Below are 25,916 nucleotides of genomic sequence, written 5' to 3'. Positions count from 1 at the left end.
TAAACACATACATAATTTTATTTATGTGATGACATGATTTAGTGGAAGTGCTGCRTGCCATACAGCTCAGTGCTCCTGTACCTTCTGAGCCTCTTGCTCTCCCACCAGACCTCTCCTTCAAGCACTGACACACAACTACTGACTAGATTACATTAAAGAACTGATTCGACTGAAAAACGACAGAGGGGATGGAAAAAGGCTGTTTTCCAGCCACATGAGTCCACTATGTGGTTGAAGATTTTTTGTGCTGGGCAAAATGGGAGGTAATGTGGGGCAGGACAAGGACACAGGAGGGACATGATGACATTATAAGCTGCCTTTGCAATCTAATGCCAAGTAGTTAATTTTCAAAATAYGCCCTAAAACCTTTTCTAATATAATTCCATGATGAGGAAAATATTTGGTCAGGATTATAACCAAAGGATTTAAGTAAGAGGAAATGGAGAATTTGAAAGAACACAGTGAATTATTCAAATTTTTTCAAAAATTATTTTAGAGGAAAACTGTCTCAGACAGTTATACAGTAGTGAGAGAGGGATTTTGTTTTTCTTGTCAAAACTACTGTGGTGGTAGTCTGTATTATCTCTTCTTTAGTCAGCAACTCCTGTGTTCCAAGGTGCCATCTACAAAGGCACAAATGACATCTGCTAGGTTGAATGAGTGCTTCTAGAGCTGGCTGMCAAATTATAGCCCTTGGTACTTCATTGTCACTAGTATCTTCCTAATCTGTCATAAAGTGTAACTCGCCAATCCATTATCACTATTACTGATGTAATTATATATGGTTTCCATTTTTTAGAATATACAGCCATATAACTAATTTAAATACTACTCTATGATCCATGACAATACTGAGCTTCCCAGTGCCCCCTTCAACAAATCAGGTGCTCTCCCTAATAACAGCAGAGTACTTGAGGACTCTGTCCTGTTTGAAATGAGGGAAGCAGTGGTCAATGCAGYGGTCAATACTGTCCATGTGAAGTGTGCAACTGGGATCACAAATGCTGTTTATAACTTCTCTCAGCTTGATTTGGAACAAGGCTTTGGACAYGGATTTCAACTCTGTTAGAGTACAGCCTGCCCCAAAACTTTTCAGGCATGACGGTTTAAATCTTTCTGCACCTGTCCTGAATATGCTGCCCATATTGTATAGAATAATTAAATGCTCATATGCATAAATTAATATAAATGGAGACTTTAATGCCAATTGTGATAATTAGGGAATTTTAAAAATTTTGTAAAATTCAGATTTGTTATCTACCTCAAGTTCTTGAAGCTGAAAGTCAGGGATGCAGAGAAACAGCTCGGGAAGGGACATTCTGTCTCCTGCACAAAGCTTAGCTGAAAAAACCAATCTTTTTCAAAGACTTACATTTCAATCTTAAGGTTTGTGTCTCCCAGGCAACATCAAGAAAAATTAAAGTGCAAGGTGCTTTGATAGGTATTTTTTATTAAAATGAGTTAAAAAGGCATCTCCAGGAAAAAGAAAGATAAATAACGAAGTAATATAAGGGTTTTTTTCTCTGCTTTCTTTGAATAATTTTGGGAAAACAATAACATTTTTGCCCTCATTCTGCTATCAGCCAAACTGATGGAGGCAGCAGGATGAGGTCTTTTACACTGAAGTTTACCTATGTGACACAGAATATTATGATCTTACCTAATTGTATTTACTTTTCTGATATTTGAATACTGCACAACATGATATAGGGATATAAGGATATAAGTATAGTAATACTATTCTTCCCTATCTTTTGATCTACACATATTTTTCAGCTTTAAAATTATAACTTTTCATTTTTAGGACTTCAGTCCTGAAAATTTTATAGAATCCTTATTTTAGCACCTTTACCACCAGAATTAAAAAAGAATTCCACTGACATATTAATAAAACTGTGAGTAAAATTATGATCGTGTTAAAATGATGATAATATTCCCACTGTCTTCAGCAAGTTTGTCAGCTTTTGTTTGTATAATATCTGAGGAGCATGGCCTCAGAGGATGCCAAAAAGCAAGGGAAATCTGTACCATCTCTCAAAATCTCTGTTGCATACATCATCCACATATCAAAGAAGAACACATAGCTCTGCAAAAATCATTGGAGGAAATCTGGCTAAAAGTCAAATAAATAAATATAGAAGGGGTGAATAATCAGAATTCAAATAAAATCTGTATTTCCCTCAAAAATGACCAGAGATATCAAGAGCCATCACATTAGAATGAAAAGCTAAAATCCTTTCACTGTGTTCATTTTGGAACCCTCTGTTGCTGTGAGGGAGCATGGAATGTCAGTCTCGACTCACAAATGAGAGGGCTTCTGTGGGACAGAGTCCTTCTATGGCTGCTGGCAGCAGGCTGCAATGGGCTTTTTGGCTGAGGCTCCTGCACAGCCGGTGTGGATTCCCTYCCTGGGGACTCCCCATCGCTGCCTGATGCACCATACACGCCTGGGGTCACATAAATCCTGTGGGACCCTCCTAACCCTGGGCAGAGTTACTTTCATCACCAGGATTTTCAAACAGCAGCAGCTACTTCCATAATCTCTCATGTGTTCTGATTTTTCACTCTCCAGATGTAAAACAGCCACCACTTCATGTACCTAAGGGCACCCTTGCCCTCATCACCTCTTGCTGACTCCCAGGTAAGATTTCTCAATCCTAAGTAGTTTTACCTCAAATACCTCTGTGCAGCCCAGTGCACACTCAAGTCAATCTGTGTCTAGCCTGTGCATAGTAAGATTATTCAACAAAAAAGTGTCATTCACATATTCAAAGCTGAATACAGGCCTACATAGATACCTGACCCAAAGTAATTTTTACATATATTTATATTATAGAATGAGACTTCAATGCAATGATTTAAAGATATAATTATTTTTCAATAACTACAACAGAAAATAATTGAGGTGAAAAAGACATATAATTGTTCTCCCTGAATGATATTTCAACAAATAGAKTTCTCAAGACATTAACAAAAAGAAATGTAGACTATTTTTTTCCAGGCTTCAGAATCTTCATAAATATATCCCTGTCAGGCCAGATAGAGCAATAGTACAGGGAAGTATTGTTATAAAAATATTWGTGAACATATCTGTTTAATCTACCATATATCCACTCCTATTGTAGCAGCTGTGGTTTTAAATGTCACTATTTACAGTTTTCTCCCTGATAGSATTTATAATGACTGCACATCTGGCTTGGGTTTCTCGCCAATAGCTTGCTTAAAGATCGTGTTGCAGCTCACAGTTACTGTGCATTTATGCCAAGGGTGCTAATATCCTGGTAATTTGATTTGTGCCAATCACTTTTTCCTCTTTTTTTTTTTCCTAGTAAAGAGTTATAGATTGCCTACAGGCTTGCTTTGTACCTCATTGATATCAGTTAACCAAATGGCAAAATATCATTATAAAATCAACCACATTAGGCAGTTGACTTTAGGTAATAGATGATAGGTCCTTGTTCTYAGAATACCCTCCTGTAATTTTACAAGCATGTTGTCATTTTGCAGGTTAGAAGTGTTTCTTGTTCATCTCTTAAGTACTGCTTTTAGAGTATCATTTACTAACCACTCTATTTATAGAGGTTGATGCCAAGTTTCCATCTGATAGCTTGGAGCTATGGATCACTCAAAAAAATCTTATCTTGTTCCAAAAATAACACAGATAATGTCTTGCATTTGCTGATTAATGTTGGCATATGGCATATATTGCCACATTTTGAGGGAATGGCTTGCAATAATAATGAGAAAATGTACGTATTGTGAAATTTTACAGGATTTTTCATTGAAAACTTACTGAATTCATTCATTAAAAAATTATTCTTGCTTCAATTGTTAATTGGGGATTCAAAAATAAGTTTGCCCACTTTTAAGGTATGCAAGCTTCTGTTTCACCATGTTAGTTTATGGCAAGTCTTTTTATACTGTATGAGAAAAGTCTCTCTAACAAAATTGTACCAGTAGGAGCATGTCAAGAGCATTATTTATAATGGCCATTTATGGCTGTGGGCAGATCAGCAACCGGAGCATTTTCAGCAGCCCTGAAGGAAGACTAATCTGTCACATCAGGGGTTAACAACATTCACACGCTGAACCTGACTAAGCACAGTTTGGAGCTTCTGATGTCTAAAGAGGAGAAGAGTGGAGACTCTTCCAGTCTAGAGACCTGAAGCTGCTCGCAGAGACACAAAGCCCCATCCACTGCCGGGTTGCAACTGTGTGAAATCACCTTTCTGTATCTCTGATCCCCTTTGCACCTTCTCTTTGCTGTTCACCACAAGCAATCCATAGCTATACAATGGCCCCAAACTCTTGCCTATCTGGAAAAAGAAAAAAAAAAAACCCCAACAAAACAACCTAAGAAAAATAGGAACAAACCATTTGGTTCCCTAATACTAGCAAACCAAAATAGTTTGTCTTCTGTATAGCTTCTGCTTTTTCAGATAATGTTGTGAATTAAGATGACAGGCAATTTCACACAACTTGGCTAGTAATAGTGCAATTTCCAACCTGCTCTTCTTCACTCAGCATTTCTATTCTGAGATAAGAGGGGTTTGATGCCGAAATAAAGCAGCAACAGTCTCTTCTCAAGTCGGTGTTTTCCCACTGTCACCTGCATGCAAGCCTCCTCTTTTCCCAAGCCCTTTGCTGCAAACTGAGAGCAGTAAAGTATTTCAGCACATATTCCCATAGTTGTGATCGTGGAACTACTGCGGTGTTTTCCAACACTAAATGTTTTCCCTGTTCTGGGCTGATCTTTCCCCCTGTTCYGGGCTCTGTTGAGGCCGCATCTTCACTGCCACATCCAGTTCTGGGCCCTTAATTCAGGAAGGACATTGAGGTGCTGGAGCGTGTCCAGAGAAGGGCAGAGGAGCTGGGGAAGGATCTGGAGCATGAGTCCCATGAGAAGTGTCTGAGGGAGCTGGGGGGGTTTACCCGGGAGAAAAGGAGGCTCAGAAGGGACCTTATCACTCTGATTGCCTGAGAGGAGCTGTAGCCAAGTGGGGGTCAGGGTCCAAGGTAACATGCAGTAGAACAAGAGGACATGGCCTCAAGCTGTACCAGGAGAGCTTTAGGTTGGATTTTAGGAGGAATTGCTTCACTGGAAGAGTGATTAAAGACTGGAATAGATTGCCCATGCCCAGGAAGATGGTGGAGTCAGCAACCCCAGAAGTGTTTAAGGAAAGATTGGATGTGACATTCAGTACCAGGGTTTGGTTGACGTGGTGCTCAACATTAGCTGGACTCGGTGATCCTAGAGGTCTTTTCCAASCTAAATATTTCCTTAACACTGTGATTCTGTGATCTGAGGAAAATCCACTGGCCACAGGAAGAACACACACATGCTTTCAAWCCCGGCCATCCTCTGCCCTAAGGGCAGAATCCTACAAAGCCTTCTTGACCAACATCTGCTCCCCGGCGGTRCACGGGGCCGCGCTGAGCCACGTGTGGTTTTCACACAAATTCCCTAATCAAGCCCAGATTAATCAGAGYGACCGGGCCCTTAGGCAATCGCCGCCCTGAGGTGCCCGTGACGACAGCACTGCCCGGGCGAGCCGCGGCCGCAGGGTGCGCAACACGGAGCGGCGATGACGACGGGGCGGGRCTCGAACCCGCGGCCTCKGCAGCCCCGCCGGTCACGGCGCCGCTGCGTCACAGCGCCTCCTCCCGCCCCTCGCGCCCCGCGCTGCGGCGGCGTCAGCTGACCGCGGGTCACGTGACCCGCCGGCGGGTGAGCGGGCGGCGGCGCCGGGGATGGAGCAGTGACGGTAACGGCGGGGCCGGGCCGGGGAGCGGGGGAACGGGACGAGGGAAAGAAGGAAGGAAGGAGGGAAAGAACGCAGGAGGGACGAGCGTTTGGGCTACCGCGACGGGCTGCCGCACCGCCCCGGCCTCCCCCGGTGCACGGCCTCCACAGCGCCGGGCCGCGCAGGGCCTGCCGTGAAGGGCAGCGCCGGCCGGGCCCGGCGGTACCGTGGCTCTCAGGGGCTGTGCCGGGCCTCGGGCCTYCAGGCCGCCTCTCTGCCGCTGCGGGGAGTGTTTACCTCGGGGAGGGCGAGCCCGAGCCAGCGGCTGCCGGGCTGTGGGAACTGACATCTAATCCCTGTGATCCAGGTCAGCGGCTCCGTGGGGAGCGAAGGCAGCGCCCCCCGCTCCCGGTGCCAGCCCCAGATCGCCTCCGCACAAGCCTGGGGATTCTCCGTTGTGAAATCTCCCCGGCTTCCTCGTTGTGGTCGGTTCTGTTTGTGAAACGTGGAGGCCAAGCGCCAGAAGTGATTTCTGAAAGCGAGTGACACTACTTGAAGAAGTGACACCTTGGGTACTTAGTGCTAAGTCCCATCAGTAAATTGAGCTTTCCTACTGAGCTAAATAGAWGTAATTGTCCCCTGCTTCTTGCCCTGTTGTTTTTGAAAAATGCAGTGCAAAATGCCTTAGTTGAGATTCTGTTTTGWCATCACTGTATGTTTTTCCAGGTACAGCACTCAAAACAGTTGTTCATAGGTTTTATTTTAGATTATAGTGTACTGCATGAAAGATTTTTCTTTGGAAATCCTTTTTTTTCCTGTTAGCATAGGAAAGAAGCAGTATACATTACAAAACAATGTTGGTCATAGAGGCACATGGTATGAACAACAGTTAGCCATTCTTATTGCTTTATTCTATAGGTTTTATTTTGAACACTTGGTATTTCCTGCTTTATCCTATAGTTMTCTCCTTTAAATTGCATGACTTTCGTTTTACAGTGAGTCTGTATGTATTTTTTGTCTGATAAGCATTTGTATCTGTTTTTCTAACCATTCTGTGGCACTTCTCCTTTTTTCACTTCTTGTTTRGCATTCTCCATTGTTCTGATTTCTATCCCCTTCATGTAAGGGAGGACTTCAATCCTTCTCTACCAAGCYTTTTGTTCCCTAGTGTGTGTGTTTGATACCTCCATTTTACCTGAAATGGGAAATCATCTTCCTTCCTATGGCTATTAGAAATGGAACAGAGCTTCAGGAGAACCAGCMGTGCAGACAAAAAGTGGCGAGGGAGGAAGGGAAGTCTAGTGACTAAATGATTCCTGAGAGCTACAACTGTTCCACCAGTGCCACTTCTGGAGGAAATAACTGTAGAGGGTATTGATGCTTGTGGAAAACATGGGAATGCAATGTTCCCTGTGTCTTACTGAGTAGGATTCTGGATTTCTATGTTATGGCTCTTCTGTTTGTTACTTGGATATTTGCAAATTGCTGCTGCCACCGCCTAAACTAGTTTGTTTAGCCAACATTTATTCCACGGATTTTTCTAGTCMTAGTCTAGTCAAATCCAGACAAAATTTAAAGCTTAAACACTGGGAGTGTGTGTATGTGTGTGTGTGTGTGTGAGAGAGAGAGAGAGAGTGTGAGCTGTAGCAGTAGCAGTGTCTCCCAGAGTGGGTGAAGTTTACTTACTTACCTTTTATGGAGCCAGAGTTCAGTGGAGCATAGGAAAACCTCTTGTGCATCAAGTTTGTCATGTATTAAGGAAGATAATGCATCAAAGTAGTCTGAACAAGRGGAAATTTTGTTCCAAATCACTGAGAGTAAACCTCCTGTGGAGACACATTATGTGAGATAGTCCAGTTGGTGCTGAACAAWGCCTCGTAGCATGGTGATAACTGATGTTGTGTGTGTCTGGTCTTGTAAATAATTTGATTTCTGAAATACCTGTACCTGCCTTGGCTACAAACCCAGATATCTCCCTGGTGGTACAGCGTCAGACATCACAGAGTGTGGCAGCAAGGGCCTCAATAACTGGGTGTCATCATTTCCTGCTGTAAACAAGGCCCCTTAAGTCCAAGGGGGAKGGCTGCTATGCCAGGTTGTGCTTCATTATAGTAATTTAACAGCTGGTAAACTTCAGCTTTAGGCTTCCTGAGTAGCTGAGCAAAAGAATCAGCAATCAGGCCTTTCTTTAGCTTACCTGGAATTTCAACACCCTTGATAGCTTGCTACCCCTAGAATACATACACAGATGAAGGACCCATGTATAYTATTTTGGGCAAAGTTTGCTACCACATGCTAGTTCTAACAAATACAATGTTTTCCCTCAAAAATATTGAATGCTTTGATCTGTGCTCATGAAATGTAGGTTAGTCTATACTCATTCAAAGCTGCTACAGAAGACTTTGCAGATATCAAAATTTGACATTTAGGTTCTGTCAAGGTACACTTTTATTTCATTCTTCACTCCCTTATTTTAAAAATCCAGTAACTCTCAACCAGATGCTTTTGTTTCTTAGTGAGAGAAGAATGTATATACTCTAAACTTCCTGAGCTTGTCTACAAAGTAAACCAACATCATGTGTATTTAGTATCAACACTTTCTTGACTAATGCCGGTATGTGAACCTTATTGATGGTCTGCAGTGATAATAGAGGTATCAAGATTAGAAAGTGTTCTCCTTTTTGTTGAAATTTTTGGGTGCCAGGAAAGCTTGCTTTCTTTGCTTGAAAGAATGAAGTAGATTTTATTGCATTTGAATAATTTTAGGTATTTACTTACTTTAAAACACTGTCCTAATCTGAAAAGTAGTTGGCAAAGATATATCAGGGTTGAAACTTGTTTTTCTTTTTTTCCTCTGATGCATTCAGAAAAAGTTGTCTGTTTTACAGACACTGGAAAATGTATATAGATGTGAAAATATCATTTGGGTCCTGTTTTGTTTGATTTATTTTCAGTCAGATTGYTTGCTTGTTATCTTTCTATAGAATTACAGGTGAAAGATGCTAATGTTGCAAACTTAGCCCACTTTAACATAGGGGWTGGGCAGATGAAAAAGACTTTCCAACTGTGTAAGTGTAAGTTGGAAGATAGGAAAAAGAGAATTTGAGACTATATGATACTCCTGTAAAATCTCYTACATTGACTGGAACTACACTTTAGCAATATGTGTGTGAGATGAATGTGTGGAATGAGATGTTTTTCTTCAGGCAAAGCTTTGACTGATGTGCTAATGGTAGATATTTTTTCTTCTTTCCCTTGCTTCCCTTCTACTAGCATATTGCCTTTATCTTCAGAAACAGAAAACATCAAGATAAAGGCAAAAAAATGACCGAATTTTGGCTGATTTCTGCTCCTGGGGAAAAAACCTGTCAACAGACATGGGAGAAGCTACATGCAGCAACCACAAAACATAACAATCTTTCTACTAATTCAAAGTTCAATATTCCGGACTTGAAGGTATGTAAACCCCATGTCATGTCCTAAGAYGTGTGTTTGTTTTGCATCATCTTTGTTTCTCTAGATTAAAACTTTCAGATATTTTAGAGAAAACAGCTGATTTCTTTCGATGTTTATGTGTGGATCGAAGAAATAATTCAGACATCAGGTATTTTTTTCTGAGCTTCTAAGTTGGTTATTCACTCCATATAAGTTTTCAAGATTCAGAAACCTAGGTTCTTTCAGCTAATAAAGCAGTTTTTCCAAGGATGGTAGTCTTGATCTCATAGTGGTAGTAATTAGTTGGAGAAGAAAAATAGGAACCTGTGATGTGAGTATTGAGAGTTTCCTTTGACTGTTTTGTTTTGCTTTTTTTTTCCCCCTTCTGAATTGTCTTTTCTTTTTCTGTCTGAGACACAGTGAAAAGGTTCAAATTAAAATACAGGAGTTCATCAAATAGATGCTCTGCCTTTTCTCTGTCCAGGAGTAATATTCTTCTGGTGGAGTAGTGGTTTATCTCTGGCTGAGCACTCCAGTGTGACCTGCCAGTGTGTTGTGGAAAATGGAAAGAAAACTGAACTATTTTCAGTGAGAAGCAAATTGGAACAAAATCTAAAAGTAATTCATCTTRGTTTAATACAAACTTTGGGATATGGAAAAGTTATGAGCCAGTGTACTCATTAAGAAAAGGTCTGTCCTAACACCTCAGTGTTTCTTGAACAAGAATTTTGAGCCCAGTTTAACAGAGTGAAAGCTTATTAAAGYTTATAAAAATGAGGAAAAAATGCCACTGGTCTTTGTCTCCAGAGTGGATCAAGTTCAGGTGGCATAATGCCTTTTTCCTGTTTCTAAGGAATGAGTCCAGGGTACAAAATGCTTTTGTGTGCCTTTTAAGAAGATCTTCCAACTGCCATAATTTTCAYTAGYCACTTAGAAGCCTTAGGATGAGTGAGTCTTTAAGCAATAAGGCTTCTGTTTAGTGGAGACTAAACCACTGTTTCAAAGAGTTTTAASTAAAGGAACTCACTCCTTAAACAGTTTCACCAGGTCCAGAGAAGCCTGACTTTCCCACTCTATGTAAGATATATTCAGCTTCTGCCCCTTTTAGGAAGCAGAGTAGAAGCAAAACCAGTTGTTTCTAACGCTAATGGGCACCAAAGYTTTCAGCGATAACTCTTCTAAATGCTGTAGGCACCCTATGTTTTGAGAGCCATCCTGACTCACGCTCAAGGATCTTCTGGGAGGAGACAGACACTTGTTCTAGTCCATATTCATGTTCAGGCAGTCCAAACATGAATAGGAATAATGTCTAAACAGAAAAGGAATAATGAGAATTGGAGTGGTCAGATATATAGAACATAGATGCTAGGCTACAAATATGTTAAATGTTAATAGCATTGTGTCTAKACAGAGGATTCATTTATGCCCTGTAATATTTCTGCAAGAAATGTGTACTCTAGATACATGAAATTGAGGAAGAAAGTGTTTTCTGGAGGAGAAGGGAAGAAAGAGTGAAAGCTTGTAGACAAGCTAGGTATTCTATTACCCCAGGTGCACAATGTCCAGACTCTTGTTGGTCTGTCTCCTGCAGTGCTCTTGTATCGTCAGAATTTTCAGTGTCTGGGTTGCCTTCGGTGCTGAGATTCCTGATCAGTGAAATTTCACATTTGATCTAAAGCAGTAAATTTAATGCTGAAACAACTGACTTGTGAAAAATACAGGCAATTCATAATGTGTTTTGGATGGCTAGATTGCAGGACTGAAACTGAACCAAACTAGTGAATTAGATCTGATCCTGGGGTGCTTTATTGGAGGGATGTCTTGAACAAATGAAACACATTGTGACTTTGGTAAATCAAGATGTCTGAAATCTTAAGGTCCAGCATTTTATGTAGTTCTGCATAGCCACTTGTGGGGGAGATGTAGCATTTATTATTAGTTGGTTTTATCTTTCTATGTTTATATCCATCTGCTAATGCATTTTGATCTTTGCTTCTAGGTTGGCACACTGGATGTTTTGGTTGGTTTGTCAGATGAGCTGGCTAAACTGGATGCATTTGTGGAGAGGTAACAGTTTATTTTTACTAGGATGCAACGTATTAAAATAATAATGTAAAGGTTTGCTGAGTCCTAATAATACACCAGTTATTTTCAGCATTTTTTGTATTAATGCACAGGTGATCCTCTGCTGGCAGTCAGCAAGCTAAGATGTCAGAAAGCTAAGATGATGTTTTTTACAGCATTTATCTTCTTGAGAGAAGAAAAATAATCTGAACCTCTTGTGGAATAGTGGGACATTATGCATTAATGTAGGATGGTTCTCCTGTAGTAGTGCTGCATGCAGCTGGGTCCTGGAGAATTGTTAAGAACTGAGCCTGACAATTGCAGGAAGTGGTGATTAAATGAAGTAAAAGCTTGTTCTTTTAGSAGGAGTACTGCTTACACACTTTGAGAAAATGACCATGTTATTTCCTAATCCATAGATATGCKTAAACAACATTATTAATAAAATGCAAAACCTATTCATTTCAAAGAAACATATGGCCTTTTGAAAGAGATTTTGAGCAAAAGTAGCAAAACTTCACATAACCAGAATTCATGGAGCCATCCTCTGTTTCAAGGAGAGAAATCTGAAGTAGATACTTTTAAATAGAAAAGGAAACTATTTAGTCTGGCACCCGTGAATAGTATTACATATGGCTTTTCTAGTTAGGAAGGCAGGTCTTGCATGTCAGATTGCGATGTCTGGGTTGCCTTGTGTTTAGTTTGGATTTCTGATGATTTCTGCCTCACTATGTATTTCTAGAAAGGGATTAGAATTTTGGGAATAAAACAGACTTGAAAAAAGGTTTTGCAATATAATGATGTTACAGTTGAAGTCAACACCAATGTGAGGGAGCTAGTCTCACCTTGTTGAGAACTGCTGATGAGCACCAACACTAGAGACGATTTTAAATAAAGTTGTGGAATACTTCTGAGAAGTTGGTCTCCTTCAGATACTGAGCCTAGTTTGTGCTCTTGGAAAGTTTGTATGTAGAGCAGTCATTGTGCTTGATTGATCCAGTCACTTTTGATCCAATCTCAGGCAATTTTAAATCAGTTTTGTGAATGGCATTTCTCAAATGGCAGGTTTGAGTTTTTGTTGTTTTGGTTTTTTTTAAATACATCTTTATCTTTCATTTTTTAGTGTTGTAAAGAAGGTGGCCCAATATATGGCTGATGTTCTAGAAGACAGTAAAGATAAAGTTCAGGAGAATCTTCTGGCTAATGGAGGTAAAGTGTTAAACATGATATCCAGGTGTATCCTAAAACAGTGGAAGAGAAGGCAATGATCTTGAAACTTAGTGAGGTACAAGGGAGCCAAGTGCAAGGGTCTGCACCCTGGTCAGGGCAATCCTCAGTATCAATACAGRTGGGGGATGAATGGATTTGAGAACAGCCCTGCTGAGAAGGACTTGGGGGAAGTCACTACGTTTACTTCAGTAAAGAGCTGCACKTTTAGCTGAATCAATATTTTATTTTCAAAGGCATTTAATATAGCTTGTATTGATGCAAGAATGGCTAATATGAATGGATAAGGAGTAGTGTCTTTTGTAGACAACTTTACAAAACTGTCACTTCAGATGAGCCACATAGTCATTGCTGCCTTWATTGCCATCAGACCCTTCCCTTCTTTCACCCATTTTCCATATGGAGCGAAAAATACTTGCTCTCATCTGTCATTCTCCAACCATCCTTGACTTGGTAGTAAATATCACTTAGGGTCTACAGAGGCAGAAAAACCAATATCTGAAGTCAGAGGTCATGCATAACTTACAACTTGTATATTTTCAAATTTCATAAACCACAGGGTCTACCCATGGGAAAGGTCCACAGTCTTGTTACAGTTCTCTTCTGTTACAGCACTTCTACATGRAATGTAATATGTTAGCCTTTTCATTGTCTATCTTACCAAAGTTCCTTACAATTTTAGTTGACTTGGTCACCTATATAACAAGGTTCCAGTGGGATATGGCCAAATACCCAATCAAGCAATCCTTGAAGAATATTTCAGAAATTATTGCAAAGGTAAGGTAATTTGTTTTWTAAAACTTCTGTATTTGAACTTGAGATATTTATGCACAAAACTTGCTCTGAAAGCTGTTTTTCTGTTTTGGGCAGCTAATAATAGTAGTGAACCTTGTAGCAGTTMGTAACAAAAGAAATACATTAAGATGTGGATAGGATTTGAAGAGTGCTCCCTGAAGGCCGTCATGCTGTCTTTGCTGATTTTTGTTTCCTAGGATCACTGAGTTAACAAATAAATTGCCAGCAAATGACGTTTACATTTAAGTTTAGCTGTACTGGTATATTGTTTGCCCGATGTTCTCAAACCTTGTAGGCTGTTAGCAGTGAACCAGGAAATGTATTTACATTCTGAAAGCTGTGGCACTCAGTTGTGAGGGGAGAAATAAAYCTTCATTGTTACATGTCAAGAAAGCTCATTTGAAACTTGTCATGCATTTTCCTCATCTTTACTTGACAAAGTATTTCATATATAAAGGATTTCATTTGCTTTGCTCTTACTTCTGAGCCTAGACAGGGTCCTCAGCAGTGACTGACTGATTCAKACAGTGAGAGAGTTCTGTGTAACCAACACTTGCTTTAATATCTTTCCAGTCTCTTCAGCTTTTTTTTTTTTTTCCCTTCCCTGTTTTCTATAATGTGCAGACTGGCTCTTGGAACTGCCTGTGTCACTAAATGGAAATACATAACTTGGAAAAAAGAAGCAGCTGTTCTGGGTACCTATATAGTCTTAGGTGATGGATATGYAGGGATTATAATGGGTTGGGATGGGGGTAAGTGCTGGCAGATTTGTGCTTTGCTATAGCTGCTGATTCCTGAAACTATTATATCAATTTTTTTTTTTTTTACAAAATCTTAATATATGGTACAAAGCTGACTGAGAATGCAATTAGCACTTTCATTTTTGATATTTTCTTTCACTATCATTTTATCTTGATTTTTTTCCACAAATTACATTTAGTAAGTATTTCTGGAAAACATCTGCAGTGTGGCCTTTTGTTGAAGGATGACTGGCTGTCTTATGGCTCTGAAGATTTCCACATTAAAAATATCTCACAGATATAAAATTATAGTCTTAATGTCTGACACTAGTAGATGATATTTGCTTCTTCAGAAGGAGGTATCAAAATGAAGCACTGAACTTCTTACAGCTGTCATAGTACAGCACTTCCTCTGCAGCAATTAAATTTGTTGAAAAAGAAACAAAAGACATGAAGTGGTATGCATTTTATCGAAAATTATCTGGGATTCAGTGCATGTTATTCTGTGTCCTGGAGTTTGTTAGATAAATATGCTGCTTGCAACAAAGTTGTGCTCCAGAACCTGAACTCTAACTGTCTTACATTCTTTATCTACTTTAGGGACCTCATTGAGCTATTAGGTTGGATAGTAAATGCAGAGAAACAGGTCAGTTGGCATTCAGCCTGAGTCATCCRGATGAGAGTTTCCATTTCCCTTCATGTTTAGTTGCACTTGTATTCTGTAGGAACAGCTTCAGGACACCTATGTCATAAATCTGATTTCAAATAGTTTATAACATGCTTTCRACAGTGAGCCACAGATGTGTGTCCATAAAGTAGAGAAGGAGGGTAACTGAAGATACCTCATGTTCTTCTAGAAATGACCCCTAGGAGATCGTATCATGYGATTTCAAGCAGTTTTGTCCCAAGGCAAAGGGAGTCCTGACAGAGATAAAATCTTCATGTTAATCACATACCAAAGTGAAGATACAGGAAAATTGATASAACTACATTAATTAAAATCTCTGAAGCCTCTTGACATATTGATGTTAAATAATTTGAAAAGCTTGTCAAATCATGAGAGACTACTTTTTCTGTATGTTTTATATCATCCTYGCTCATTTAGGCAGCAGATTCTGATGTCAGCCAAAATGAGTAATGGCAATTGCAGTGGGGAGTTTGTCAGTTGAGAAGAAATTATAGCAGTGTCGGAAACCTTTAAAATAAAATTAAATCTACTGAAACCATCCATCAAGTTTTTTCAGCTTTTAACTTTTAGAAGTTTTGTGAACCCCAGTTTCAATACAGAAGACTTTGGAGATGGCATCTGCGCTATATGAGAGCTGTCACTTARATCATTCTTTGAATTTGAAATTAGTCATCAGACTTATGCAAAGTGACAACCTCAATATTCTTAGTGCCCTAGTCCAACTTTTTCAGCAGCCCAGGCATCCATTGAAGTGCAATAGCTCAGTTGTATGGCTGTTGACAAGAAGACATTTGTGTATTGCCAATGACTGCATAAGTGGTTTAAATMTCTGGGATTGCTCTGTGTAGAAATAGGCTCACCATGCTATATTGGCACTTTATTCGGCAATACGGTCTGCCTCCTTTTGCAATGACATCTCTTGAGTTATTCACCAGTTCTACTCCCAAAAGGAGGTTTGTGTTGTTGCCTATTTGGTAATTTTACAAAAAATTGTTTTTAAGGGCTCTGTTGTGATATTGAGGTTTGCGGCTCTGCATCTCTGACATTCAATAGAAAGCAAAGTGGTTGTTGTTTACAGTAAACTCCAGTCAGTGCAGCAGTAACAGGTTTTTGTCTAAGCAGTGATCTTTTAAAAGACTACTGACTCTACAGAGAGAGCAATTAGAGGATTGCCAGTCAGGAAATGGTGAATGGAACTGGTTCGTAAAGGCAGCGTTTGGTATTGTTTATTGGGTTTTGTCATTAAGTAATGCATAGCTAGATTGTTGTTGAAAGTCTTGATCTTTGTAAAAGGCAGAGGGCAAGGTTGTCGCTCTGAGAAAAAGCTGAAATGCACAAAGGTACTAGCTTRATATCTTCTGATTAATTTTGCCTGTAATGCTGTCTTCTAGCTGTAAAAAAAAAAAAAAAACAACAAACTGTTAATGTTACTTCTTGTAGTATAAAATAATTTCATGAAGGTATATGCTTTGTGTGACATCTGCTGAAATGCTCTGCATGCTTTGCTAAAGGTTGTATCAGTCAAAGGATATAAATAGCCTTAAGTACTCATCTGTTTAATTTTGTCATTTTCCAAGTATTTTGTCTATATCATCGCTGTATCTGAAAGGTACAAGCTGTTAATGTGTTGCCAGATGAAACTACCAAAATACTCAGGCTTTTGATGACTTCCTGCTACAGACAAGCCATCTTAGGTGTTACCATAAACAAGGTCACTCTTTATTAAGTGACCTTGCTTTTACGATTTGTTTTGTGGAAACAAAGCGTATCTGGATCTTCAAGCTGAAGTGTTTTATGCAAAAAAGATATTTTGTCAGTGATCTTAATCTGTGTAAAGGGAGAGTCCCTTGCCTGTGTTCAGAAACGTGTTCCTGGGAATTTTTATATGCTTGAATCTCCATGCTACAGTGAGGAGGCAGTAGGCAGCATTATGATGCCAAACCAACACTGTGCCCCGTTCTTTCAGTTTCCCAGCTGTTATGGAGTGCATTGATTTTAAAACACTTCCTTGTAATGGCTACACACTGATATGAGTATGGTTGGCTGTTTAAGATRTACTGAAGTGCTTCATTTGATTTGTATTCTTCCATGTGCTACCAAGTTATCTAGGCATTAATCATTTTTGGTAATCATGCTAATTAAGCCTCCTTCTCAAATCCATCCTCCAGSATTACTTGAGCAGCAATGGCAAGATAAACATAAGTTGTATTCTAGTTCTTTAGACATAGTTCCCTTTCTTTTTATTTTTAGGGAGTAAACCAGATTGACAATGATCTAAAAGCAAGAGCCTCGGCATACAATAATCTGAAAGGGAATCTTCAGAATCTGGAAAGAAAGAATGCGTAAGTTGTATTATTTTTTACTAATGTAGCACAGGACATTATCTAAGCACAAAAACTGAATAAAATGTGGAGTGATAGAGGCTTTAAGCTTAATGTATTTTTGAGGTGTTARTCAATCTTGAAGAGCAGCTGTCAGAAAAGAAAATGTATTACCAGCTGACTAGTTGGTGTTAACTTACTTGTGACTGGAAAGCAATTAAGAAATCACAAAAGCATGTACAAATAGCATAAATTCTGGAACTTTTGAGAGGAGCTTACTGTTAGTGGTGTGCAATGCTGCTACTTAGGTGTCATATCTAAACAAGGAAGTCTTTCCTTCACTCCAACTTAACTGGTTTTCTTCCCTCAGAATTTACCAGCAGAGGCAGCTGTTGTGTACATGCAGATAATAAATTATACAAGGACTGCGTGTTGTCTTGTCACGTACGTGTGATGATTATCTGAAATACAGTTGAGGTACAGTAGTTCTTCTGTGCAATGTGGTTGATTAATTTGCCTGAACCCTGCCATTACAGTGACTAGCACAAGCCTGCTGGCTGATTCAGAACCATGGGTCATGCCAATRACAGTACGTGACAAGCTGTTTTAGGAGTGAGCTTAAGTGCTGTGCTAAGTCATGGCAGTTAGTCAGCTGAACCCCATTAAATCTATGTACATTCGTGGTCTTTTATGAAAATGAGGAAACATACTGCTTTAAATTTTCATTGGTGTTCTGTATGTAGGTCTGTACTAGGTTAGTTAGAACTCTGAGGCTCCATACACTAGAATCCACAGTTAATGTTTTTAATGGTTCTTGTGGTTTTAAATAACTTTTAAAAAGAAACGTTGGCCACTTAAGTGGGTGACATATTTGGAGTATGGAAGTGACGCACAGCAGTGGAGCTACTGATAAAACTTTCGGTGACTTTGGTCAGTGAGATATACATATAAAATACATGTAAGGCCATTTCGTTTGCTCTGCTAATAGAAATTGTGCAGGTAAAATGTATTTTTGAGAATGCTGTATTATCAAGCACTGGAAACTCTTATCCAGACAAATTCAATTCTTAAACATGTAATTGTTCTGGCTGTCTTTGTTTCTCTGCAGGGGAAGCTTGCTAACCAGAAGTCTTGCGGATATTGTAAAGAARGAGGACTTTGTACTTGATTCAGAATACTTGGTCACATTATTAGTGATTGTACCGAAGTAAGTATATTCATATTAAAAACAGAATACAATAAGAAATATAAATCAAACAATACTGTAAGAATGACATCTGAGTTTACCTGGGGCTTTCCTGGATGAACAAACAGAAATGTTAGATGCTCAGTGGAGAAAAGTGCCTACACTCCTTTGTTCACAAAAGCTCATAATGTGGTCTGTTGAGKGCTCATGAATTTCTTGAAGAAACTGGAGATTAGATTTATGTCTCTTATCCAGTGTTTGCTATGACTAGTCATGTTCCAGATGGCATCCTTATGAAAATAAGTGCTGAGTAAAAACATGACTTGTTTTACATTAGAAGGCTTAATCATTAAATTATCCTGGTTAGGGCTATACCAACTTYCACCACTTAATGAGTGAAGCGAACTCTTTACTTCTTTGCTCTGCATGTTTTCTGATTGCCTTAACACTGATTTTTTTTACTTGCCTAAGTCTCTACCAGTGAAACCCTGCTTATGTCATGTCAAAGGCTTGCTGGGGGAACAGGCTGTTCTCATTTGGAATGTTTAAACAACAGAAGCCCCGTATTTTCCCCTGGCTAAGGAAAGTGGTCATACAGATGCCCTTAAACTCTTGTAAAGTGAGAAAATGGCCCTAGTCTGTCTTTCTGGAGCTGGGACCAAAGAGAGGTTCTAACTTAGGAAAAGCCCCCTGGTTCTCTTTACCACCAGAAACATAAGAGTCTGTCACATGCCAATTTTTGGTGAAAGAGAAACAGTTCTGCATTGGCTTTAGCAGAAAGCAGGTGGTTAGTATATCTCAGCKGTTAGTTTTCTTTTCCTTTGACTTGTTTTTGCTGTTGAAAGGGTGGAATTTCTTCATAACCAACTACAGAAAGGCAGGGCTTCTAAAATTCCCAGTCCTTAGGGCAAGTGCAGGACTCTTGGGAACCCATTTATAATTGTGGAGAAAGTATTCCTATTAGTAACTCAAAAGAGCAGAGTTGCATGAGGAGTTTCTGATCAGCCWTGACAGTTMAATCCATTTGGTCCCCTGAGATCTSTTSTTAATGATGAATGATTTAATTTCATAGTTCTTCTATTTAAAAAATGTTACACTTTTAAACTTACATGAAGACTTAAAATATGTTACTTTTGCTATTGCTGGAGTTTATTTATCAGTAATTATAAAAAGACCATGAGGAGAAGTGATTGTTTCTTGAGTCTTGAGTATTTCTGATAACCTGCACCTGAGTTGGAARATGATTAAATGTTTTTACCTTTTTAAAAAAAGCCCTTGATCCATTAATCTTGGAGTTTTTCCTACAGTGCTAAAAGTCTAACCATAACCTGTCTATTCTCTAGGTTAAATTATAATGACTGGGTTAAGCAGTATGAAACACTAGCAGAGATGGTTGTACCACGTTCCAGCAAGTAAGTTGTTAAATGCTAAATCTCATATTTGCATGTGCTGTGTATTAGAAGTGTTTTTTGTCTAGAGTGACTTTGAATTTTAAAAATTGTTCAAAAACTTGTCAAAATGTCTAGCTTTATAGCTTTATCTGATAAATCTGAACAGATAATTGAGGAAATATTCAAATAAACTTTAGGGTTAACAAAGTTACCAAACTTAACTTATGTGAGAAGACTAAGAGAACTGAAAAGTTAATCTAGTTCTGGTCAGGTGTATTCAGCTTCAAGCTGGGGCTTGGTGGAGGTAAGCARCAAATACTGGCTGCTGGCCTGTAAGCTTTAGACCTGTATTCAGAGGACTTGAAACAAGTGATRTGTTCTCTTTGAAAGCTGCTAAAGAATGGAGAACTTGAAGTGTAAATGGTTTTGTTGTGTACAAAGAAGGGTGGCTTGTCTCTTTGGGTTCTTGGTATCAAGCTGGTGCTTGGTGCTGTGATTGGCAASACCGAGGGCTTTAAACCACTTTAGCAATCTTGCAACCACATGGAAGATAAAGTCTACATGTAGACTTTTTTTTTTTTTTTTAAGAAAAGTCAGTTACATTCTGTATGAGGTGCTTAATTTGGAAACTGAATYCTGTATAATTACTTACATTTATGCCCTTGCCTTCTAGCAATAAAGTACAGCTTGTGGTGCTGTATGGCTGATCTGTGCTGACTTGAACCTTATGAATTCTGACACTTGGTTTGTTTGCTTTCTCTGTAGTGTACTCTTTGAGGACCAAGACAGTTACCTTTGTAATGTCACCTTGTTCAGGAAGGCAGTGGATGACTTCAAGCACAAAGCCAGAGAATATAAGTAAGGCTTATTTTGTGTGCATTTCGTCTCTCATGCTTTGAAGGCTCTCTAGGCATTTTTGATTTTATTCATTTCCAAATGCAGATTTATGGTCCGTGACTTCCAGTACAATGAGGAAGAAATGAAAGCTGATAAAGAAGAAATGAATAGACTGTCAACTGACAAGAAGAAACAGTTTGTAAGTCTTTATGCACTGGTGACTATAGAAATGTGTGACATCTAAGACTTGTTATTGCTATGTAAAAATTTCATGAAGTTGTGATTCAGAAAAAGCATTGTAAGGATGACATGATGTAGCCAGCCTGCCACCCAGCCACTCTRCTCTGGGATAATTGAATTTCCTGCAGCCCAAGTGCTCCTCACTGCATTGAACCAAGGACTGGTATTGCAGCTGATAATGTTTSGAGTTTGAAAATGGACAGGTGGTTGAATTACATAATCAGATATCACTAAAATGATCTTTAATATAGTTAGCTCATGACAACTGAAATGGGGAACTGAAGAGACAATGGCAAGTCTCATTAAATTTCTCTTAGTGTCAAAACACTCTTGAGCCATTATGTTCATAGTGAACTCTGTCTTTAACTTGTCTTTATTATTGTGGTACAGATATTGAGTAGCTGCTCTAAYGTGCATAATGCTGAATCTTTCTCTGATGTTTGAATAGCCTAATTATTTTTCCCCTCTTCTCTTTCRCAGGGGCCTCTGGTTCGGTGGCTGAAAGTTAATTTCAGTGAAGCTTTCATTGCATGGATTCATGTGAAAGCATTACGTGTTTTTGTTGAATCTGTTTTAAGGTAATGAGGCAAGAAAATAGTGATTTTCTTCCTTGTCTTGGTAAGAATTTACATCTAGTTTGGGTTTACCGACTGAGGCATTATTGCTGCTCTTCTGGGAAGGAGGAAGCAAGAAGTAGGGCAGTTAGCTGGTGGCAATAGCTCTTGTTGCCAGTTGTGGAATATTTGAGGTAGATAACTGTGTCTTGCCCTTGGATACTAGTGCTTTTGGAGTTACAGATACTCTGTAAGTAGCAGGAAGACATATTTGCTGACTTTTAGCTTAAGAGCTGCTTTTAACAAGAATGAACTAGATCTTCTTAAGTGAGAAATTTGAATAGTTCAGAGCCAAAAGTATTTGGGCTTTCAGTAACATAGTTCGGCATCATGAAATATATGATTTTCCTTTAAGACAAGAGTTTTGTAGTCTAAAGACTATCAAGAGTTTTCTAAACTTTCCAATATTAAACTACTCAATACTCTAACTAGAAAACTTCTCTGCTTTTTTCCTTCATGCCTATACACAAGTGTATTTACTACTCAAGAACAGCTGTAGTTGTTCTGCAAAGGAATAACCTTTTTTATAGTCTGAGGTTCCTACTATAGTCAGCAAAGGGAAAGGTGTTTTTAGCCTTTTTGATAAGTTGTCATAAAGGAGAAAAACAGAGGAGAAAAAGAAAACCAATCACATTAACTTATATTTGTGCTTCTATGGGCTTATWTTCAAGTCAAAACTTGATTGAAAAGGAAAGCTGAACTTAATTGGAATGTTGGCAACTGTTTCCACACTCCTAGAAGGGAGGATTAAGTAGAGGGACCTACACTGTCCATCAAGTGGTATAAGGAAGGTAAACTAATGGAGTGTTGAAAATTTAGCCTGAGAGTTCAGGTAACATTGAGAATTACGCTAAATATTCCAGGATTTAGAATTATTTAAAAATATTTAGGTTTCTTTCTGTTTTGTTATTTTAAACTTGTAGTTCTACTTTTTTGATGCCATCTTAATCGTAGACAATAAATGATTTTGCAAAAATGGAAATTGGCAGAATTTCCTCTTCAGCAACAGGATTCTTTCTCAAAATAGAATTCTGCTTTGAAATATGAGACAAGGTTTATGAAACCAGCGTTTCCATAGTTTTCTACTTGTCTTCCTCAGGTATGGTTTGCCAGTTAACTTCCAGGCAATGTTACTTCAGCCTAATAAGAAAACAATGAAGAAACTGAGGGAGGTTCTGTATGACTTATACAAACATCTTGACAGCAGTGCAGCAGCTATCATTGATGTAAGTATTGTTGTAACTGCTACTCCTCTTCARTATTAGATTTAGTGTGTTTAAACAAGCAGAAAGTCTATTGACATGATTAAAAAGCTGAACCTCTGCATATTTTTGATTTTCTCACAGTACTGAGAATTTTGTCTCCTTACAAAAATGCTGCTTTTATTTTAYGCTTTTGCAAAGCAGATGGTATCTAAAGTTGCAACCAATACATTTGAAGAGCTGTCTGGTTTAAGAGTCACATGTGATTTCTTCTTACTGCATTCTTTCCTRCTACTGATGGAAAGATACAGATTGCAAGTCAGCATAGCAGTCCTCTGCTGAAGAAGACTGAGTCATTGTCAAAATGGAATCAGCCTTTCCATCTGTAGAGGTCTCATTTGCATATTTAAAATTGGTTTGTTAGGAGGCTTATTCTACTAATTTGTTGCTTTGTATTGTGAAGCAGTAATTTTCCTAGTCAAAGATTAACTAAATACGCCATGAGTTTAGCTAAATTAAAAAAGATTCCTTATATTATATTGAATGTAAGTATTTCCAGGCCTTTTTGTGGAAAGAGGATGTGAGACAGTTTAGGTGAAAATCAAAGATACTGAACTTCATGTAACTTCCTGGGTCATTCAGCACCCTATAACATTCTTATCAGAAACTGACAGTGCTTAGATATAGTAAAACGTAAGTGTTGTAGTGATGGTGTGTTTACTATATGGATGTGAATTATTGATATAGAACTACTTAGATTTTGAAGAAGCACATTGTATTTAATTTTGAAAAATACTGTTAGTCATTTGTCAGAGTTCTACCTTTATTTGTTGTTTGGACAGTCACTTGAATAGGAAAATTTAAGCTTGAAGTCTTACCTGGTCTGTTTGTTTCTAAAACATATGAATATTTCATCTACTTCTGAATAGGAGTCTGAATTGTAAGAGAGTAACTGTTTTCACAACTTTTGTTTGCAGGCAACTATGGATATTCCAGGYTTAAACCTCAGCCAGCAGGAGTACTACCCATATGTGTACTACAAGATCGATTGTAATTTGCTGGAATTCAAGTAAAAGTTCCCTAACATGACAATCTTCTCAGTGTTGGTGTAAACAAACAGAAGTGAGGTCGAAGTACAGTAATACTTTTAACATTCTACTAATCATATGCTTGCTTCTTATGTTAGGTGAATTGAACACACCGTGGTCCATCTCTAGACATCTTCTTTTTAAAGAGCAGTGTAGGTAATCAGCTTTTAATCGACTATGTCTGTAAATGTATATTGAGAGAATTGAAGTATTTATAAACAGAGTGATTTATTTAAGAAAAAGCTTATCCCTCTTTCATATGGTGGTCTGTGTTAATTCAATTTACCATTGTTTATAAAACAACTTGTTTACAGAAGAATAGTGTAAATGTTCATGGCCATTTTGTTCATTTGATTTAGTAGATAAAACTGTGTTAATGTTGTTGAACTGTGATGTAAAGTATGTAAAATTGGTCTGAAATCGTGCTTTCTGAATGGTTTAAAATTACAATTTATGCACTGTAAACACAGGGAAAAATAAACATACCTGTGCAAATGTGTCATTTTCTTGTACCACATGAAATTGCAGATGCTTGTGTTTAAACTGAGGCAATGTATTAAGTCTTTAACAGTGCTGCAACCTGCCTGAACTGGTACAGAAATGCAAGTGGCTTCAGCACACAATTGCTGAAGTCACAATTGCTTCCTATAGTACTTTTAGGAGATGCAGGAATTAATTTTGCTTCGTGCAGAAATGCTCAAGTATGTTGTTTGGCCACCACATCTACGTATGAATATTTTTCATGTTTATATCTTTGTGACTCTAAAGAAAAGATGTGAGAAAATCATTGGGAAGACGATGGCAAGCTGGGATGCTAAGAAGCTAGGCTGAGCTGGGATGTTTTGGTAATTCTTTGTTCTTTTCAATCAGTTGAAGCTTGAGACACTTATAGCTTTGAATTCTATTAGATGCTCACGTTTTTTTTTGTGACATCTGTTCTGCCACGCAGGGAATATGATGGCTTCCTTTTAATGTGTATAGGGAGGAGTTGTTTATTTCAATAGCAGCTATTACAAGTGCTTTACCTTTCAGAGCAGCTACATATGCCTTAAAAGCTGTTTAAAACTGACTTGAATCAAGAGCGAGACTGGAGTTGCGCTGATTTGTCAGAATTAGTATTTCAAGCACTGTAACCACTGTGTTCTTTTCTCACTGAGTCCCTGACTGAAAATATCAATGCTGTGTCTCCAAGAAGTACAGAGCTTTCAGCTGTGGGATCTCTAATCATAACCCGGCAGCACCTTTGAGGAACTGGCTAACTGTAAGCCAATACTGAGATCTTTAATTATTAAAGGRGAGGTATAGCTTTTGAATGCAATGGTTGCATCTAGCTACTGATTTTGAAAGGGTTTGACGTCTGTGAAAGTATTTGCTATGTAAATTTATATTTGCGTTTCTTCCTGTTTTTGTAGACAAAAAGGGAGAGAGTGAGATCAAGTGTTCAGTTGTGCTCACACTCCCATGCTSTCTCTAGTTTCCTTACAGAAGATAACAGCTGCTTACTGAGTTGTCCAGGTTGTTAAAATGTGTGCCCAAGTGGAAGGGATTTTCCCTTTTGTCACGCAGCTCTGCCTCTTCCACTGGCTTTTGTTACTGCTGCACACAAAGATCATCATCTTGATTCTGAACCCACTATRAAACATACACTGCTTAAAGGTAAAGAGGGTTTTTTTATCCTGCCTCTGTAATCACAGGAGGAGTCAGGCTAACCTGTTGTCTCTCCTCTTCACCTTAGTTCTCTTTTGATTTTGTTTTCAAAGCCTTTCTACAAAGGTAATAGTGCAGATAAAGGCTTAGATTTCCAGTAAGTACTGTATGAACTGCTTTGCTGTTTATTTGGCCCTGTGCAAGATACGTGTGCTTGCTTAATCAGCCTTAGATCCTTCTGAAATGAATGGAAGAAAAGGGCAGGTGGACAATAGAAWGACACCACCATCCGAAGTGAGGGAAGCAGTCAATATGCTACAAAACAGAGATGTGGAAATGCTGGAGGAATGGGCTAACAGACACTGCCTGGGCTTCAGCAAAGAGAATTGCCCAGTCCAGTGCCAGGGGAGGTGTAACTCTTACGTCCCACTGTGGGCTGGGGGTGGACTAGCCAGGAAGCAACACTGCAGACAAGGATCTGGGATTGCTCGTGGAAAACTAGTTGTGCTTGTGGCCAGCCATCTCCTGGGATGGCTGCTAGTAAGAGGGGAACCATCCTTCCCCAATATTTTGCTTTATAATGCAAGAAATGGAGTCCAGTGGAAGCTACTTGTCAGGGAGGTGGAGCATGTGACACTGTGACTGGGAGAATCCTGTTTCTCYATGCTGGGGAGGAGATGGGGAAATTAAAGAGCAG

The 25,916-nt window shown here is 38.9% G+C and overlaps 1 protein-coding gene across 3 annotated transcripts; it reads left to right on the top strand.

Annotated features, from left to right (window-relative positions):
* The first annotated feature begins 5,685 nt into the window (after positions 1–5,685).
* On the top strand, positions 5,686–24,165 carry ATP6V1C1 (ATPase H+ transporting V1 subunit C1). Of its 3 annotated transcripts, none has more exons than XM_057372462.1 (14): positions 5,686–5,765; positions 6,112–6,372; positions 9,018–9,200; positions 11,179–11,246; positions 12,367–12,452; positions 13,153–13,247; positions 16,944–17,035; positions 18,123–18,221; positions 19,544–19,612; positions 20,357–20,449; positions 20,534–20,627; positions 21,149–21,246; positions 22,382–22,508; positions 23,462–24,165. In XM_057372462.1, the coding sequence occupies exons 3-14, from the start codon at positions 9,069–9,071 to the stop codon at positions 23,555–23,557; spliced, it is 1,149 nt and encodes a 382-aa protein (XP_057228445.1). In that variant the 5' UTR covers positions 5,686–5,765; positions 6,112–6,372; positions 9,018–9,068; the 3' UTR covers positions 23,558–24,165. The 3 variants fall into 3 exon arrangements, with proteins under 3 accessions (XP_057228445.1, XP_057228444.1, XP_057228443.1); XM_057372461.1 differs by having other exon boundaries at positions 6,112–6,316; positions 23,462–24,163; XM_057372460.1 differs by lacking the exons at positions 5,686–5,765; positions 6,112–6,372 and adding an exon at positions 6,389–6,470.
* The last annotated feature ends 1,751 nt before the right edge of the window (positions 24,166–25,916 follow it).

Source organism: Malurus melanocephalus, unplaced genomic scaffold, assembly GCF_030028575.1.
Source record: "Malurus melanocephalus ecotype Western Australia unplaced genomic scaffold, MMel_1.1 scaffold_171, whole genome shotgun sequence".
NCBI classification, from domain to species: domain Eukaryota; kingdom Metazoa; phylum Chordata; class Aves; order Passeriformes; family Maluridae; genus Malurus; species Malurus melanocephalus.
Note: the sequence above shows the minus strand (reverse complement) of the source record. Positions and strands in the feature narration are given on the sequence as shown.